The sequence below is a fragment of the Excalfactoria chinensis genome, chromosome 13 (assembly GCF_039878825.1).
Source record: "Excalfactoria chinensis isolate bCotChi1 chromosome 13, bCotChi1.hap2, whole genome shotgun sequence".
NCBI lineage: Eukaryota > Metazoa > Chordata > Aves > Galliformes > Phasianidae > Excalfactoria > Excalfactoria chinensis.
The window spans coordinates 11,569,497-11,584,880 of NC_092837.1; the positions used below are offsets into that span (position 1 = coordinate 11,569,497).

Sequence of the window (15,384 nt, forward strand, 5' to 3'; positions counted from 1 at the left end):
GTGGTGTGGAAGGAGCAGTAATGGTGAGATCTCTATGTAGGCTGGGGTAAAGGTTGCACTAAAAAATAAGTCAGGGTGTTCTGAGTGAGGGGAAAAAACAGTGCCATTCCCTTTAGTGTGGATGTGCATCAAAATGCAGCGTGCAGTCTGCACCACACTAAGTGACCCCCGGCCAAGAGGTAGAAGCAGACTGAGAGCTCCACCTCCCCTCTGGACACAACAAGGAATCACATCTTAAAGGTGTTGATTCTTCTTAATAATCCCCATTAACGAGAAATCACTTAGTGCTGATACTGATCTAAACTGTTGTCAGTGAGATGAATTAGGAGCTGGGCTGGGGTTGTTTTTCTGTTGTTTTCCTGCCTGGCTTCTCCAGAACGCTTGGGCTGATTCCTGCCTGGACCAAACTTCGTTTTCCAGCTCCACAAAACATGCAATGCAAAACATTCCCTGAATTTAAGGAATAAAGTTCTGGGTTCAGCTGCGCTCTGGGGACTATGTGGACGTTATTTAGCAATTACCTCCATTTCCAAGAAATTGCTGAAGAGCGGGGATTTGCTATCAGTCCCTTACAGCTGGCACCTTTATTCATTATTTACTTTGTTCCCTTTTCAGTGGTGTGAGCTCTGGGGAGTTTGTACTGTTGGTCTGGAAACAAAGTAGTGCAGCGCTTTGCTTGCTCTTGTCACCTTCAGGTGGAGTGGAGGCACTGAATTCTTCCAAATGAAGCTGGTATCGGGGAGGGAGATGCTGATGCCTGACTTTGCTGAGGAAAGGGCACTGAGATCAGATCCAAGTGCAAACCTTATTAAAACCTCTTTCTTTCTCTCCTCAACTTGCTCCCAAACACTGACAGGATGTTCAATTTCAGGCTCTGGGGGAAGAATTGCTACCTTGTGCTTTCCCCTGGAATGATGCTTTCTAAGCACAGCCTTTTCCATATTTTGCTATAGACCTGAAGCCCTTGGGGCTTACGGTCCCATATCAGGTTGGAAACCTCTCACCTCCCAGCCTCACTGGCTCTGGGGCTGCTGGGCTGAAGCAGCCAGTAGTGGCAGTGTGTATGGGCATGTGTGGTCAGTGAGTCCTCAAGTCCTAGGCATTCATTCCTAACGGGGGTTAATCTGAATGCTCTTCTCTCAAGCCCAACTAATGGAAGGTCACCCTATCCGTGCTTTGTGCTTTGGCTGTTGGAGCAGGGCTGAGCACTGCTCTTGGCTTCAGCCAGCTGTGGCTGTGTCCTCTGTCTAAATTGCAGCCTCCAATTCTTCAGCTGCTGATTCAAGCCCTGGCTGTGCCTGGCCATGCATCTGCTCGTGATGCAATCCCGGCAGGGATGGGAAAGCATGAGGAGGAGGGGAGCATGTGAGCAGCCCAGGGCTGGGGTTACATCCATCCCACAGACAAATGAGAGCAGCACAGTTCTGGCAATTGGACCCAAAGTCTGTGCCCAGAACAGAGAACATCAGGCCCTGCTCCACTGGCAGCTGGAGTTGCTGATAGCTGGAGCTCTGAGATATTCCTGGAGGAAATAAATGTGTAGAAGTGAACATGTGAGGAAGGGAAAGGATGTTTGCATTATGTGAAAGTGAGATGGATGCTGTGTTGATGTGCTGAGTTACTTTTATTCTGGACTCTTGCTGCAGTTCATCCTGGTAGATCCCTTAATAAAGGGCTAAGGACATGATCTGAAAGCAGCAATCCATATTTTAGGCAATTTTAATGTTTTCCTTCATGTTAACTCAGGACTTGTCTTTATCTTCTGGGGTCTTGCTGTCAGCTCTGATCCTGGCCAAGCTCAGCAGCAACAGCATGGTCTGACTGTGAATGGTGCCAGCAGGGCAATAGCCTTTGTGTACACTTTGCAGATAAGGCAAACTGAGGCACAGAATTGGCACCTGGCAGTGGCAGAGCTCAGACCCTGCTGTTTCCCAGGGGCTGTCAGGAAGATAGGCACCCTCAGCTCAAATAGTTTCCTGTCCAACCTGCTCTCTCTCTACCACCTGCTGGGTTCTGCAAGTCCTTCTACCACGGAGTGTGTGGGAGGAAGGCAGAAGTTAGCATGCAGCCAGTAGTCTTGGGGCAGGAGAGGTTTCATGTAGGAGACAGCAAAGGCTGCTTCTCACTTAGAGGTGGGCAGCTGTGAGTCCATGCTCTGGTTCCCCTTTCTGGTGTCACAAACCTGGCATCATCTGCCAGGTAAGTTCCCAGAGGCGGATTCCTGCGGGGTGACAGAGGACCCCTCCCCCCCAGCACAGCCCCCAGCCATCAGCATCTGTGCTCCACACAGCTTTGGGGGCTCTGGGAGCAACACCCAGGTCTCTCCTTCCATTAAGAGAGATAGAAAGAAGATGGGAGCCCCTTATCTGTGCGATCCTACCCGAGGGTGTATGCGGTTGGTCCCTTCGGGAAGGAGGGGCAGGGGCTGCAGAAAGCTCCGTTCACCCTCAGCCTCTCATCCCTGTCCCAGGGCCACAGCCACCCTGTCTCCATCCCTGTTTACTGATGGGACCGATACGGCCAAGACAGGAGAGGTTACAGGTTCCCCTAATCGCCTTATCTCCGGGCCGGACAATCTCAGACACTCAGAGGATGTTTTGACTGCGCTGAATTACAATGTTTGTTGTTTCTCACTCCCAATAATTGACATTTAATAGCGACTACTGTAAAAGCGGACGAGGGGCTGAGGCTGAGCCAGAAGAGAAGTGGGAGCCGGGAGGGGGGGAGCACCATTCGCTGCCCCCGAGCACTTCGAGGCCGGGAGGTGCTCTGTCCCTTGTCTATATGGGGACGTAACGCAATGGGAGCGCGGGCCGGACCCGACCCGATAGTTTATGCTCGGAGCGTTGCTGCCCTCGTATTGCCTTTCTGTACCATGAGGAAATCCGCCTCTCCAACCTCCGGCCCCGAAGTGCCGGGGGGCAGCGAGTGGGACCTCCCAGAGCCCCCCAACAACTCTCCCGTCCCCTCCTGCGATGGAACTGGAGGGGACAAGGCACAGCGGGCCTGCCTGGGCTGGGGGGAGGTTCTTGAGTAGCTTTTAAATTGTTTGTGAAAATGCATTAACGCACCAAAACGGGAATCGCCGCAATTACGGAAGGGGTATAGAAGCGGAAAGGAGGGGAGAAGTATTATAAAAAGGTGATCGGGGGCAGCATTGGGAGCCCCGACCCGGGGACTCTCGTCTGCCCAAGGAAGGCCAGGGACGCGCAAGGTGAAGCCACTCTCTTTAATGACAACTCGCTGATATCCGTCAGCTCGTACAGCAAAGGGAAACACGTCCGAACGGGCGGCGGGGCGAGGAGCGGACAGTGCATCTGAATCCTAACTCACGTTTTAGTGCATAACCCTACGGGGAACGGGCGGGTCGGAGCTCCCGGAGCTCGGTATGGGCGTCCCCGTCCTGCACTGGTGACAAGCGACCGCGGGGAGCGGCGGCCGGGCAAGAGGGGAGGGGAGGAGGAACCGGACGGGAAGTGCAAAATTAAATGTGGTTCTCAATAATAATTAGGATAAGAGTTTAAAAAGAAAGAAAGAAAGAATAATAATGAGTTGTAGGGCTCGGCTTGCTGTTGTTTAGGAACAAGGCAAGCGAAATGACGAACTGTTCTGTAGAAAGATGGGGGGAGGGAAATCAGCGGGCAGAACACCGCGCCCCAGAGCCCCGGGGAGCTCCCCGCGGTCCCGCACCGAGCTGCCCTCGCCCCGCAGCCCGGATATGACCCGATCCCCCGCAAAACTCCGGGCCCGGGTCGCCCTACCACGCTCGGATCCCGTGCAACGTGGAGATGCCCGCGTTCCCCTGCGGGATGGGCGGCTGCACCGAATTCAAGTCCCCCACGCTGAAGTTCATGAAGTTGTTGCCTGCCGCCGAGGGCTGCACGGGCTGCACGGCCGGGTAGCTGCAGTTGTAGTTGGCGTTGCAGGCAGGGCTGTTGTAGTTGGGGTACGCGGGGTAGGCGTTGTAGCTATAGGGGTTAATGCTGACATTGTAGGGCGAGCTGTAGGGAGAAGACTCCCCCAGGCAAGGCTTCCCATCCCGCACCAGCACCGGCACCGCTATCCGCCGGGGGGGTGGGATCCCCACCATCTCCAGGGTCTGGTCCTGTCTCTGCCTTTTGCATTTGTACCTTCTATTCTGGAACCAAATTTTCACTTGGGTAGAGGTGAGCTTTAGGACATTCGCTAGATGGTCTCTCTCGGGAGCCGAGAGGTATTTCTGCTGCTTGAACCTTCTCTCCAGTTCGTAGACTTGGGCTTGAGAAAAGAGGACGCGGGGTTTCCTCCTCTTCCTCTGTCTGGGCCGCTCGGGATCCTCCAGCTCTCTCTTCTCCTGCTCCAGGCTCTTGTGCAGGGAACACAGTTCTGCAGCAAAACACACGGACAAAGGAAAAAACAGGGAGAGCAACACATAAAAAAGGGCAAAGCGGTGTTACTGACCCGTGTGCACCGCGAGAGAACCCCGCGGCGCCGCTCACTCCAGTCCGTGTGGGGTCTGCAGGGCAGCAGCTCCGTCCGGAGCTTCCAAGCACCTCGTGAGCAATTTGCAATCGTTGTTATTATTGTTCTCATTATTATTTTTATTATATTTGCTTAGTTTGGGGTTTTGTTTTGTTTTGTTTTTAAGGGTTTGTTTGCTTTTGTCTTTTTGTAAATAAGGCTTAGCTCATCCCTTTTGGTTCTGCCACAACTTGGGCTTGTCTCATGCTTGGGTTTGTTTCATATTTGGATTAGTCTCGTATTTGGATTTATCTCGTATTTATGTCCCTTTGTATTGAATCCCACCCCACGGAGGTGCGCTCGCTGTGCTCGTTAGAGAAAGACTTGCTGCCTCGTTGCTCTCCGGCCACAGCTGAGGCCTCGCAAACCCCCGCACCTCCCCTGCTCCATCCCGCAGCCCCAGCGCTGCTCTCGGGGGTACCGGGAGGTCTCTCCCCATCGTGGCACCTCGGAAGGCCTTAGGGTGCTCCTCCCGAGCTCCTGCTCGCCTCGGGCTCCTGGGCCGGGCTGTAAAGGGCCAAAAGCCACAGTCTCGGGCTGCAGTTTTACCTTTCTTGTCCGCCTTGGAATCCTTGGCCGCGTCCATTTCCCCGTAGCTCTTCACGTAGTAGGGGCCGGGGAAGGCGGCGGGCGGCTTGGCCGGGGGAGGTTCGGGAAGCTCCGGCAGGGCAGGCGGCTCGGAGCCGAACGTCTCCTGCTTGAAAGTGGCCAACATGCAGGAAGGCGAAGTGAGCTCCATGGGGGCCAGACCGCCCTGCTGCTGCTGCTCCAGGTTCAAAATATCCTTGACCGAGAAGGGAGTCGTCGTCACAGGGCTAGGAAACATTGCGGAGGAGAGAGGGGCAGCGGCCGCAGCCCGGGGTCATGGAAGGGGACGCGAGGAGCGGGCGGCCCGGAGCGCTGCTGCAGCGTGGGCTGCGGGGGGGGGCACATAGCATCCCGCGGGAGGCGGCCCTGTGCTCTGCGCGCAGGTAGGAGCGGACCATAAGGGACGGGAAGGAGGGACTAGGCAGTTTTTGGGTGACTTTAGCTTTCTATTGGCCAACATTGCCGTGATGGTATGAGAGATGCAAAGTTCCATGTCACCTAATATAGTAATACATCGCAAAAACATCCCCACTCATTTAAAGGGGCGGCACTGTATTTATCCAGCTTTCCCCTCTCAGTTTGTTGATCCATTAAAACAAAAAAAGAAAAGAAAAACACTCCCGACTGGCCCGATGTGTACAGAGCCCCTATCTGATGCCATCTATCATACAGTCAGATTAAATAAACAGGCCGGGAGGAAACCATCAACCAAATATGTGCTGATTTCATTCTTCTAAAGGAAGGAACGGAGTTTTCGTTTTTAGTGTTCTGCAATATCCGATCGCAGGAACTACGAAACGGGAGATCGCCGCGTTGCGAGCGTGGTCGAGGGGAAATCCGTGCTTAAGGGTTGCACAGACATTGCGGTGCGGTGCAACCGCAAAACCCTGCGACATTGCGACCCTGAGCAGCCCCGGCGAAGGGCGGGGGGGGAAGGGGGTTGGAATGGGGGGTTGTTTTTTCCGCCCTCGTTTGTGAAATTTTCAAACCAAACCAAACCCTACGAGGGCTGCTCCGCTGCTACATGACTGCGCTCAGAGCATCGAGGGGTCCTGGGGACAATGCAGCCCCGGGGGCAGCCCCGCTCCCGACCCGGTATGGGTGCTCTCGGTTCTGTGTCCGCCCGCGGGGCCCCGCACGCCCGGGACAGCAGTGGACTCGGTGACTTCACGCACTCGGAGTCGCTGAAAGGATCCGTAGCGGCAAACCCTCAGGCTGCGGAGGGGCGGTGCGGAGCTTTCTGGCTTAGGGGTGAGAGGTAAAAAAAAGTCCCCTTGAGCGATTTGTTCGGTGCGGCTCCGAGAGGCGGTTGGAGATGGGGCCGGGCAGCCAGCGGAGAGGCCCCTCGGTTGCGGTGAGTCGGAGCGTCCCACGAGGGCACTGCCCGGTGCTGCGGGACGCCGGGCCAGGTTTGTAGGTGAGGGGCTGTTCGCAGGGTTTGTCCCCTGGCTGCAGCCGGGCCCTGCCGCAAACCTTCCTCCTCCCGCAGATGAGGATGAATGCTCCGAGGAGGGGAAAAGCCGAGCACCTGTCCGCAGCTGTGCCCCGAGCTGCTGCCTTTCCCCTCCGGAGAGGTTTTGTGCTTCTGCACTTTCGAGTCCCGCTCGGGGGCACTGAGTTAAGGTTCTTTTGCGGGCGAAGCAGTGGCTTTGGGGCTGGGGTTGCAGCAGATCGGGATCTCGCGCTGACAGTCGGAGCGATTAGGGTGCGGGGAGGCCTGAAATGCGGCTATTTAATGATGGAGGGCGGCGGCCATCCCGCTCCGTGCGGCTGCGCTGCCCGAGGACGTCCCTGGGATACCGGGCCCGAGGGGGCCGGCGGCTCGGAGGTGTCTTTTCTCTGCTGCAGGGAAAGGGATGAGGAGCCCGGAGAGGTCGGTGACAGCTTCCCAGAGCCTCCCGTGTGCCGCGTCAGCGGGGCACTGCCCTGCGGCCTTTCAAACCTCGTTGCCTCCGTTTCATTTCTCTGCAAGCTAATTGAGATAGCTTAGGGAAATGCTAAAATAAAGAAGTGAGCTCGATCTCCCCCTAAACTCTGCCGGACGGCAGTAGGCCCACCAGCTTTCAGGGCAGCTCCTTGGGGACGGCAGAAATCCGAATGCACGGGGCTACCGGGAGGCACAACGCCCGTCCCGGCTGCACGGCTGAGCTCTCAGGGCGGGGAGAAAGGAACTGCCCACCCGGAGAACCCGCAGCGCATCCCTGTCGGGGCGGCCCCGGAGGCACGGGCAGAAGAGCGGCCGGTGAACGGCTGCTGGTGGAGCACTTGGAAGGGCTTCCTGCAGCCCGCAGTCACACGGCCGCTCCCGATCGATGTGGGCCCGGCTGCAGAGGGTGGAAGTGATTAATTGAACGATAAGCCGGAGCTATCATTTGGAATGTCATTAATGCGTCGGGGAGACATTCATTGGAGACAGACAGCGTTATCTCCGCTTTATCTTTAACAATGCATCACTTTTAATACTGCAGTTTAGAAACAAATGGGGGCTTTAGCCTTAGCCCTTTTCCACGTGTTTATATTTTTGGAAGAATCACAACTAGTGGGAGTCCCGGGCTCGGTCCCCTGATAAATGAACATTAGCACTTTTTAGAACTACTGTATCAACAAAAAGAGCTGCAGGGCCGCAATAATTGGTGAAAAAGCAAACACTGAGCAAAGAGAGGCCAGGTCTGCTCTGTGTCCGGCTGATTGATGAATAAGTCACTGACACGTTGCAACTCACGGACTTTCCGGGTCGGGGCTCAGCAGCACCCGTTCCCCCGCCTCCTTCCCCGCTGCTCTCCGGCTCACTCCGGGCTCCGAGCACCGATGCGGGCGGTTCAGCTCTCGCTCAGCCCCGAGCCGATCCGAGCGCCCACGAACCCCTCTCAGACTGGGGCTGAATTCCACACGGCCCCGTCGCTTCTCTCCAGGACTTCTAAATGAAATTCGTTTCAATTATGTATTCTGAGAGCTTTTCTCGCTGAAAAACAAGCAAACAAACAAACAAAAAAAGCCACCAGAAGCTCCGCGGAGCACATCCTCCCTCCCCCCCCCCCTGAGCTTTCGACACCTCGGACTGTTTAGAGAGAGAGAAAAGGGGCCTTTTGGAAAAGTTTTCCTCTTACTGCCACCCGGGTAAGGTGTCCAGCCTCCCCCCATTCCCCCCCCCCGCCCTAATTCCCGGCTATCTCCCGAGGACTCTGTTTATACCTCGCCGGTAAACGCTGGGTTTTAAAACCTTGTCACTAATTGAGTGCTAACACTTCAGGTGCTATAGATTTGTTAAGAGCCAGTAGTCCAGAAATAGCCTATTAGGGTTTCCTTGCGAGAGCTGGTGCCAATCTCCCCGTTCCCATTAGAGGGACCTCGGCATCCCCGCTGCTCCCCGGGGCTGGAAGAGCTTTGCTTTCACCCCACCGCGTTCCTGCAGAAGAAAACGCCTTCGGAGCTGTCCAGGCGCTTCTCCCTGTTGCAGACACAATCCCCTCCTTCCCTTGCTGTGGTTCTTTTGGGCCTTTCTTGCTGGAACAGAGCGAGTTCCCAGCGCCCATTTCCTGCAGGGAGAGCATCCTCCTACCCCCAGCGCCTCAGCTCGGGAATTGAGCCGGGAAAAGAGATTTCTGCCCTTCGGAGCAGGGCAGAACGTGGCCGGGAAGCACCCGCTTGGGTCTTCTTCCTTATTTCGGGGAGATATCTGCCAAACCCATTATGAAACCGCTGCGTGATGTTTCGGTTTTAGAGCCCCTCTGTTTAGAGCCCGGCAGACGGCTGGCGGCTGTTCTCCCATCTCGGTCGGTGACTCGGGACGGTGACCGGGGCACGGTGACTAAGGGCAGCAGTTGTGGGTTTTCCTTGCTGCCCTTGCTGGGCTCCGTGCCTGGAATCCGGCAATTAGGCTGCCTGTTGCTCCGTGCCGCTGGAGGTGGGTTTCCTCCCCTTCGGCTGTAAGCGCAGGCTGCAAGACGCTCAGAGAAACGAAATGATCGAATTGTACCTTCCCTGCAGCTTTTCAACCTGTGCCGAGTTCGCTGGTGGGAGAGCAATACGGGACTTCGCTCCCGTCTCAGAGCCCAAACCCTGCTACAGCACCCTTTGGTGCTGCCTCCGGTACGCACCGTTTACATGCGATCGAGTAGAACCTTTTTAATGGAGTGAGTTAATTACCAAAGCGCTCGTTCGTTAAGTTTCCAAGGGGAACACGACGCGGTACAGTTCTTTTAGGGACAAAAAAACTAAATGAGGGCAGTTTCACGTTTAATAAACACAACAACGGCTCGGCGTGGGAATCCTGTAGCCAGGGTGCAGCAGCGGTGTCAGTAGATGGGCAAAATCGTTTTAAAATCGATTTATTTGTTTATTTATTTGTTTCCGGACACAGCGAGCCGTGGGCTGGTTCGAAGGACAAAGCTGTAACTGTGGTGGCTGCCCAGACACAGCCCCGACCGCCGGTACTGGGCTGGTAGGAGCCGCCTCGGGGATTTCAGGGCATCAGCAGCTTCCTTCTGCCCGTGCAAATCCGATCCTTTATGCGATGTCACACCGTGGGTCTGCTCCGGGCTCCAGAGCAGCGGGATCCCTCTCCCATCCCTCCCCGGCTCGGGGCTGCCCTCGGTCCTGCAGGCGGGATGTGCGGCTCGGGATGGGGGCTCGTTTAACGTGAGATGGTGTTGGAACATTATTTGTCCTAAAAGGCATTCCCGCCTTTCTCCCGCTGTCCCAGTTCCTTCCAGAGGTCCGCACCCCCGGGAGAGCCTCTTCCAGCTCCGAGCCGGGGAGGGGGGAGGATGAAACCGGTCGAGTTACAGAGCCCTGACCCTTACCTCCGCTCCAGCGTCTGCCGGCGATGCCCCCTCGGCTCCTGCCAGGGCCCGGCTCGTGACCCACAGCCAGGGAGGCATGAAATCGGCTGCCGAGAGGGCAGGGACGGGCGGACGGGGGCTACGTTGTCCCTCCGCTTTCCCACTCACCGCACCGCAGTGGGGCTGCCCGGGGGAGGCACGGGCTCCCTCGAAATCCCCCACCCACTCTTGAGGCTCATGGCCAGCTTATAATCAATTTAAAAATAATAACGAAAACGAAAGGAAACCCCACTAACTTGCCACCGTCGGACCCGCTTTCACTTTTTGCTATCCGTCCGTCTCGCGTTTTTATTGCTGTTTTCATTTCGGTTTGCGTTTCCTCCTTTTCCCACCATTGAATTGGGGAAGCGGAGGTTCCCGGTATACGCGCTCCTTGCGGGAGGGCCGCACCTGCTAAACGCAGCCCTGCGGGGAACCTCCGGCCCCGTCTGCGGCTCCGGACCTCTGGGGGACTCCGCAGCGGAGCGTCCCGGCTCTGCCAGCCCCCCCACCCCGGGCCCTGCGGCTGCTGCTCCGCGTCCTCCGGCGGGGGGAAAACGGCTGAGAAATGGCTGGAGAAAAAGCCTCCATAGGGGAGATGGAAAGTGGGAAATAAACACACGGCTTTGTACCCGTTTGTACCCGCCCGACGAGCCCGCAGTTCACCGAAAATACGATATATTCGCGTCAAGACAGTGAGAGAAAGAAACGAAAATCATGTGCGTGTTCTTTAGATTTGTAATTAGTTTCCCCTCGGTAACGTTTTCGGGTTTGTCGCATCTCGAAAAGTTTCTTTTAAAATTTCAAATGAAAGCCGCATCCGCAAAAGCAAACCCGCAGTTCTGATGCGGTCCCCGCATTCCTTACCGTCCCGTTTTGAAGCCCTGCTGAGCTCAGCCCTTCCCCGCAGGGACACAGCGACAGAAGGGCGGAGAGGAGCTCGGGGGGGAGGGTGCTGTTGCAGCCCGGACGTCTCCCGTGCTCTGTTGGGCAATTAAAGAACGGGGAAAAAAATGATCAGTGTAATATGAATTTATCTTGTGGACGGAGTTGATTTCATAAAGAAATTGGAGAGCATCGTTTTTGGCTGTTGGTTTTTCTCACGGTTCTGCGTTCTTTCCTCATGGATTTTTGGTTTTGAGGCGATGGGGAGGGGATGTGGCCGAGCTGCAAAAGCTCGGGGGATCCGATGGGAAGGGCGAATCCCGGAGGGTGACCCCTGAATGCCAATGTTGTAGGTCGGGCCCGTGGCGCCCGCTGCTACCGTGCCGGGTTAGCGCTGTGCTCCGGCCCCGTGCAGCCCCGAGGCAGCACCTGCTGAGGGCAGAGGGACGGGGAGCTCTGTGGGGTGGGAGCTGGGGGAACAGCAGCGGGACCCCCATGCAGGCCGTGTCCTCAGCCCTTCGGGGCAGCAAGCTTGGGAAAAAGTCCTAGGGCTGGCAATGCAGCCTTTTGGGGCGTCGTTGTGTTAAATGCTGGAGGCAGAGAACATCCCTTCCTCCCTTCCTTCGGTTTCTTTGTTTTTTTTTCTTTTTAGTCCCTGACCCATCGCAGTTTTAATATGCAGCCCCGATCAGAGCTCAAGAGGATATTTCCTCTTCCAGCATTTCTCTGGGCAAAGAGGCACCAGCAGATTTTTTCCATAATGATGAAAACATCTGGCCGTCCCCAAGCTGTCAGGCTCCGCATTGCTGCTTCCCAGATGCCGCCTGCCCCAGTGCAGCCCCTCTGTGCCCGGGGCACCCACATGGGCCCTGCACTCCGACCTCCCGCTGCAGCCCGGGGACACCCGACACTGCATGGGGGGACCCAAACCTCTGCAGTTCTCTCCAATGGCTCTTTGGGTTCAGAAATGTGGTTAGAAGTTCAGTTCTCCCTCCCCCAACCAAACAGGAGGAAAAAAAATCTATCCCTGAGCTTTTTCTGAGCGTTTTCCCTTTGTGGTGTCCAGAAGTTGTTTCTACTGTTGCTCCCATGCATGGCAGTAAATCCTAATAAGGGAAATAAGGAAATAATAAGTGCTTAACTATCTGGATTAGGAGGATCATGCATGTGCTTGGGGTATCATAACAGACCGGAGGCCCAAACGGTGGATTCTGCTGCACGTTGTAATTTTGGTTGTGGAACCAAACTGGCCCTGGAAAATGAACAAAGGTGCATCCGAGTGGAATGGCTGAAAAAAATAAATAGTTTCTTAGGCCACAAGAAAACAGTCGGAGTGATGCATTTGGATCCAAGCAGGCAGAGCAGCCTGAGCCCTATCTTGAGTGACTCTTAGAATTTCAGTATTTAAAAAGGAAAGGGGGGATGTCCTATGTTTAAAAATATGGCTTTACTTAGTCCCAAAGAAGAATAAACAAAGCAAAGGCAAAAACCTAAATGCCTCTAGAGAAAAAAAAATGTGTTTAACCGCATTTCTAAACTATCCTTTTCCTTCTCCGTCCCCACGTTTTAAAAGATGGACAAATAACAGTCACACACAGAACCACTGTGTCCTATTCCAGCCTCTCTATCTTTGCTCTCATTGATGCCAAAGTCCATAAAATAAGAATAATATTTACAAAATATGAACCTGATCCAGTAGTTCACGTTCAGGCAGAGCTTTGCACTTAAGGTGATGGAAGCTGCTGCAAACGGCGGAGCGGAAAATCACCACATATCTCCCATCCTGGGAACTTCAGATTTCAGCGTGGATGGGGAAGCTCTGCCGGGCTGAGCCTTGGCCATGTCAGTGCTGAGTCGTAGGGGTTGAGCAGACAGAGGCAATGCGGGTGTAGCTCTGTGGAGGAGATCCAATGGAAGCAGTGAAGCTGCATCTCACTGAGCCCAATATTTCCTTTTCTCATCCCCCACCACATTTACTCTCAAGGACTTGTTAGCATTAACTGGATTAAAGTTGCAGTAGGGTAACATGTCCTGCCATACAGGCTTCTGTTCCACAGCCTGATGTGAGTAAACAATGTTGGCTCTATGAACTAATTTTGTGATAAGCCCCAGAAGCTCTGGAGTAAATCTGCATTCTGAAGTTGGCCCTTTGCTTGGCTGGTTGCTGGACTCACTCTGAACCAGTGTTCATACAAATAACGCACAAAAGTGGTTATGAAGAAAAGCGGTTGTTGTGTCAGGCACTCAGCACACAAGATGGGACGCCCTGCTGCATACATCCACAGTAGGGAATGGGGCTTTTGGCTTTGTTTGAGCTTTGCTTTTTTCTCTTTATTTTTTCCCCCGTATGGCCTCTGCCTCTTGAAGTGTGCAGGATGAGCAGTGCTGGTGCAGCAAGCTGCCATTCAGTATTTAGTTTTGTGCTTCCTGTTGAGCATGTGGCCCCAGGCCTTGCTCCACAGTGAGTTGTTAGGCTGTGGAGACAGAGCTTTTCATTGCATCCTCCATTGCAGAGACGTGTGAGGGCTTTGGTACCAGGTGTTCCACCTTCCCATCCTACGTATGGGAGGGAACCATGGAGGAGCATTAGCCCTGTCACACAGAGAGTGTGATGTGCAGAGTTCAAGCTTAAAAGCACTCATTCGTTTGGGGTAGTCTGAGGTAGATGCGGTGTGACTTTGAGTATTTCGGATGCTAAAAGATGCTAGGATCTTTAAAATATGTAAAAGCACAGAAGAACTGCAGTTTACCTCCCCTGAAGTTTCCCAGTGCACAGGCAGGTGTGGTTTGGTCTCAACTGATAGAAAGCACTCAGTGTGTGGAAATAATGGAAATACAGGATGAGCCCTTTTGGGGCTCTGTTCAGAAGTGGCCACCAGGTTGTCACACTGCTGTCCCTCACTCTGCTGCCAGGTGCCACCTGGTGGGACCCACAACCCTCCTGGGATCTGTGGGTGCAGTTGGGGAGCAGATGCTGGGCTTCCTTGGGTGTGTACAGCAAGAGAATAAATGAGGCACGAAATCAGAAGCCCAAAGCAGAGCAGAGTGTAACACAGCACAGCTGAGTTGTGCATTTGCCCGATGTACAGGCACTAAAGCTAGAAATATTGAGCTCCCTGCTTCCCTTCTTTTTGTTCTCTTTCTGTTTAGTGAAAGTTGCATCTATCCAGCCACACTTCTTTGAGTGAACAGACTGTCTGGAGAAACATTAGCATCCTGCCCACTGCATTTCCAGGGAACGCTATCTCTGTCTGCTTTGTCTCACTTCTATCTGGTTTTGGACACCCCATCCTCGGCATGGCTTTCCTTCTATCAGTTGTGGTGTGTGTTTTTATGATGGGAAAGGCTATCCTTAGGAGAAGGAGCTGTTACCTCATCAGGAAGATGTTAGGTGGATCCGGCTTTTGATCACTGTGTTAGCTCGGACTTGATTTGACTGCTGTGGCAATTGCATGGCCAACACAGTGACGCGTCCTGTCAAACCCATCCTGCTCTCCTCACTGTCATCGAAACCCTGAGATAAGTGGCAGTGAGATGTCTGTCTGGGGGTGGAACCAGCAATTTCTGGTCTAATCCATGCTGGGCTACCTCAGGTTTCTACCGAAGATCTCAGAGCAGCGTGGTTTAAACAGCGCGTGCTGGTGGGTAAATTTAGAGTTGACAACTCCCTTCTACAACTGCAGAACTCAAGGACAGTCCTATCAGGTGGCAACTGGCTGGGGGAGTATTTATAATCCATTTGCTGACTGGAATTAATACGAACCTGTCATCCCTTCTACCACTTGGGAAACCACGTAACCAATGTGCCAATGGCTGCAGGTGATCTTTTTGGCAAGAGCTGAACACGCTGTTCCCAACTGCCAAATGGATTTCAGCCTGCACAGAAAGTTGTCACCAAGATGAAGTCCTGTCTGGATCCTCTTTCCTCAAAGCTCTGCCGGTCTGGGGAAATGGGAGATTTGACATGGTGGCAGATTGCAGCCTGGCCAGGCTGAGACATGGAAGGAGGGCTGAGGAGCTGACAGCTGTCTGCAGGGCGAGCACAGAGCTTCTTTCCTCTCCTAATGCCGAGCAGCATCTCGTGCTCGTGCCTGATTTCACAGGTAGTGCTGTCTGTTCTCTGTGTCTGCATGCCCACGTGCTCAAATCTAGGAGGCATCTAGACTTAACTGTGCCTATTTATCTGAGAGCAAGGCCTGCTGCAGCACATGCGGTGGCACTCAGCAGTGCCAGGATGGCTGCTTGCCGCCTGACTCAGCTTTTCATAGAACCTTAAGATCATTAAGGTTAGAAAAGACTTGTAAGATCATCACATCCAACACCAACCCATCCCACCATATATACTAACAATGTCCTCAGTGCCACGTCTCCACAGCTCTTGAGCATCTCCAGGGATGGTGACTGCACCCCCTCCTTGGGCAGCAGTGCCAATGTCTGACCACTCTTTCTGAGAAGAATTTTTTCCATTCTTTTCTTAACTTTTTCATCTCTGCAGAACTGCTGCAGGCTGCGTGACATGCAACACCCGCAGACACCCTGCCCTGTGCCTCTGCTTATGTGCCAAGGACTCTGCTCTGGTTTGGCAGCCGGA

At 54.2% G+C, this 15,384-nt stretch overlaps 1 protein-coding gene across 1 annotated transcript; it reads right to left on the minus strand.

Annotated features, from left to right (window-relative positions):
* Positions 1–3,757: 3,757 nt before the first annotated feature.
* NKX2-5 (NK2 homeobox 5) lies at positions 3,758–5,326 on the minus strand. Its single transcript, XM_072348466.1, has 2 exons — positions 5,050–5,326; positions 3,758–4,365 (listed from the first exon to the last, which is right to left on the minus strand). The coding sequence occupies exons 1-2, from the start codon at positions 5,324–5,326 to the stop codon at positions 3,758–3,760; spliced, it is 885 nt and encodes a 294-aa protein (XP_072204567.1).
* Positions 5,327–15,384: the final 10,058 nt, after the last annotated feature.

What these genes read in the sequence shown, in the direction of transcription:
- NKX2-5 (XM_072348466.1), bottom strand. Translation starts at nt 5,326, where the DNA reads ATGTTTCCTAGCCCTGTGACGACGACTCCCTTCTCGGTCAAGGATATT. An exon ending in TTCCAAGGCGGACAAGAAAG is followed by an intron (nt 4,366 to 5,049) that starts GTAAAACTGCAG and finishes GTTTTGCTGCAG; the next exon opens with AACTGTGTTCCCTGCACAAG.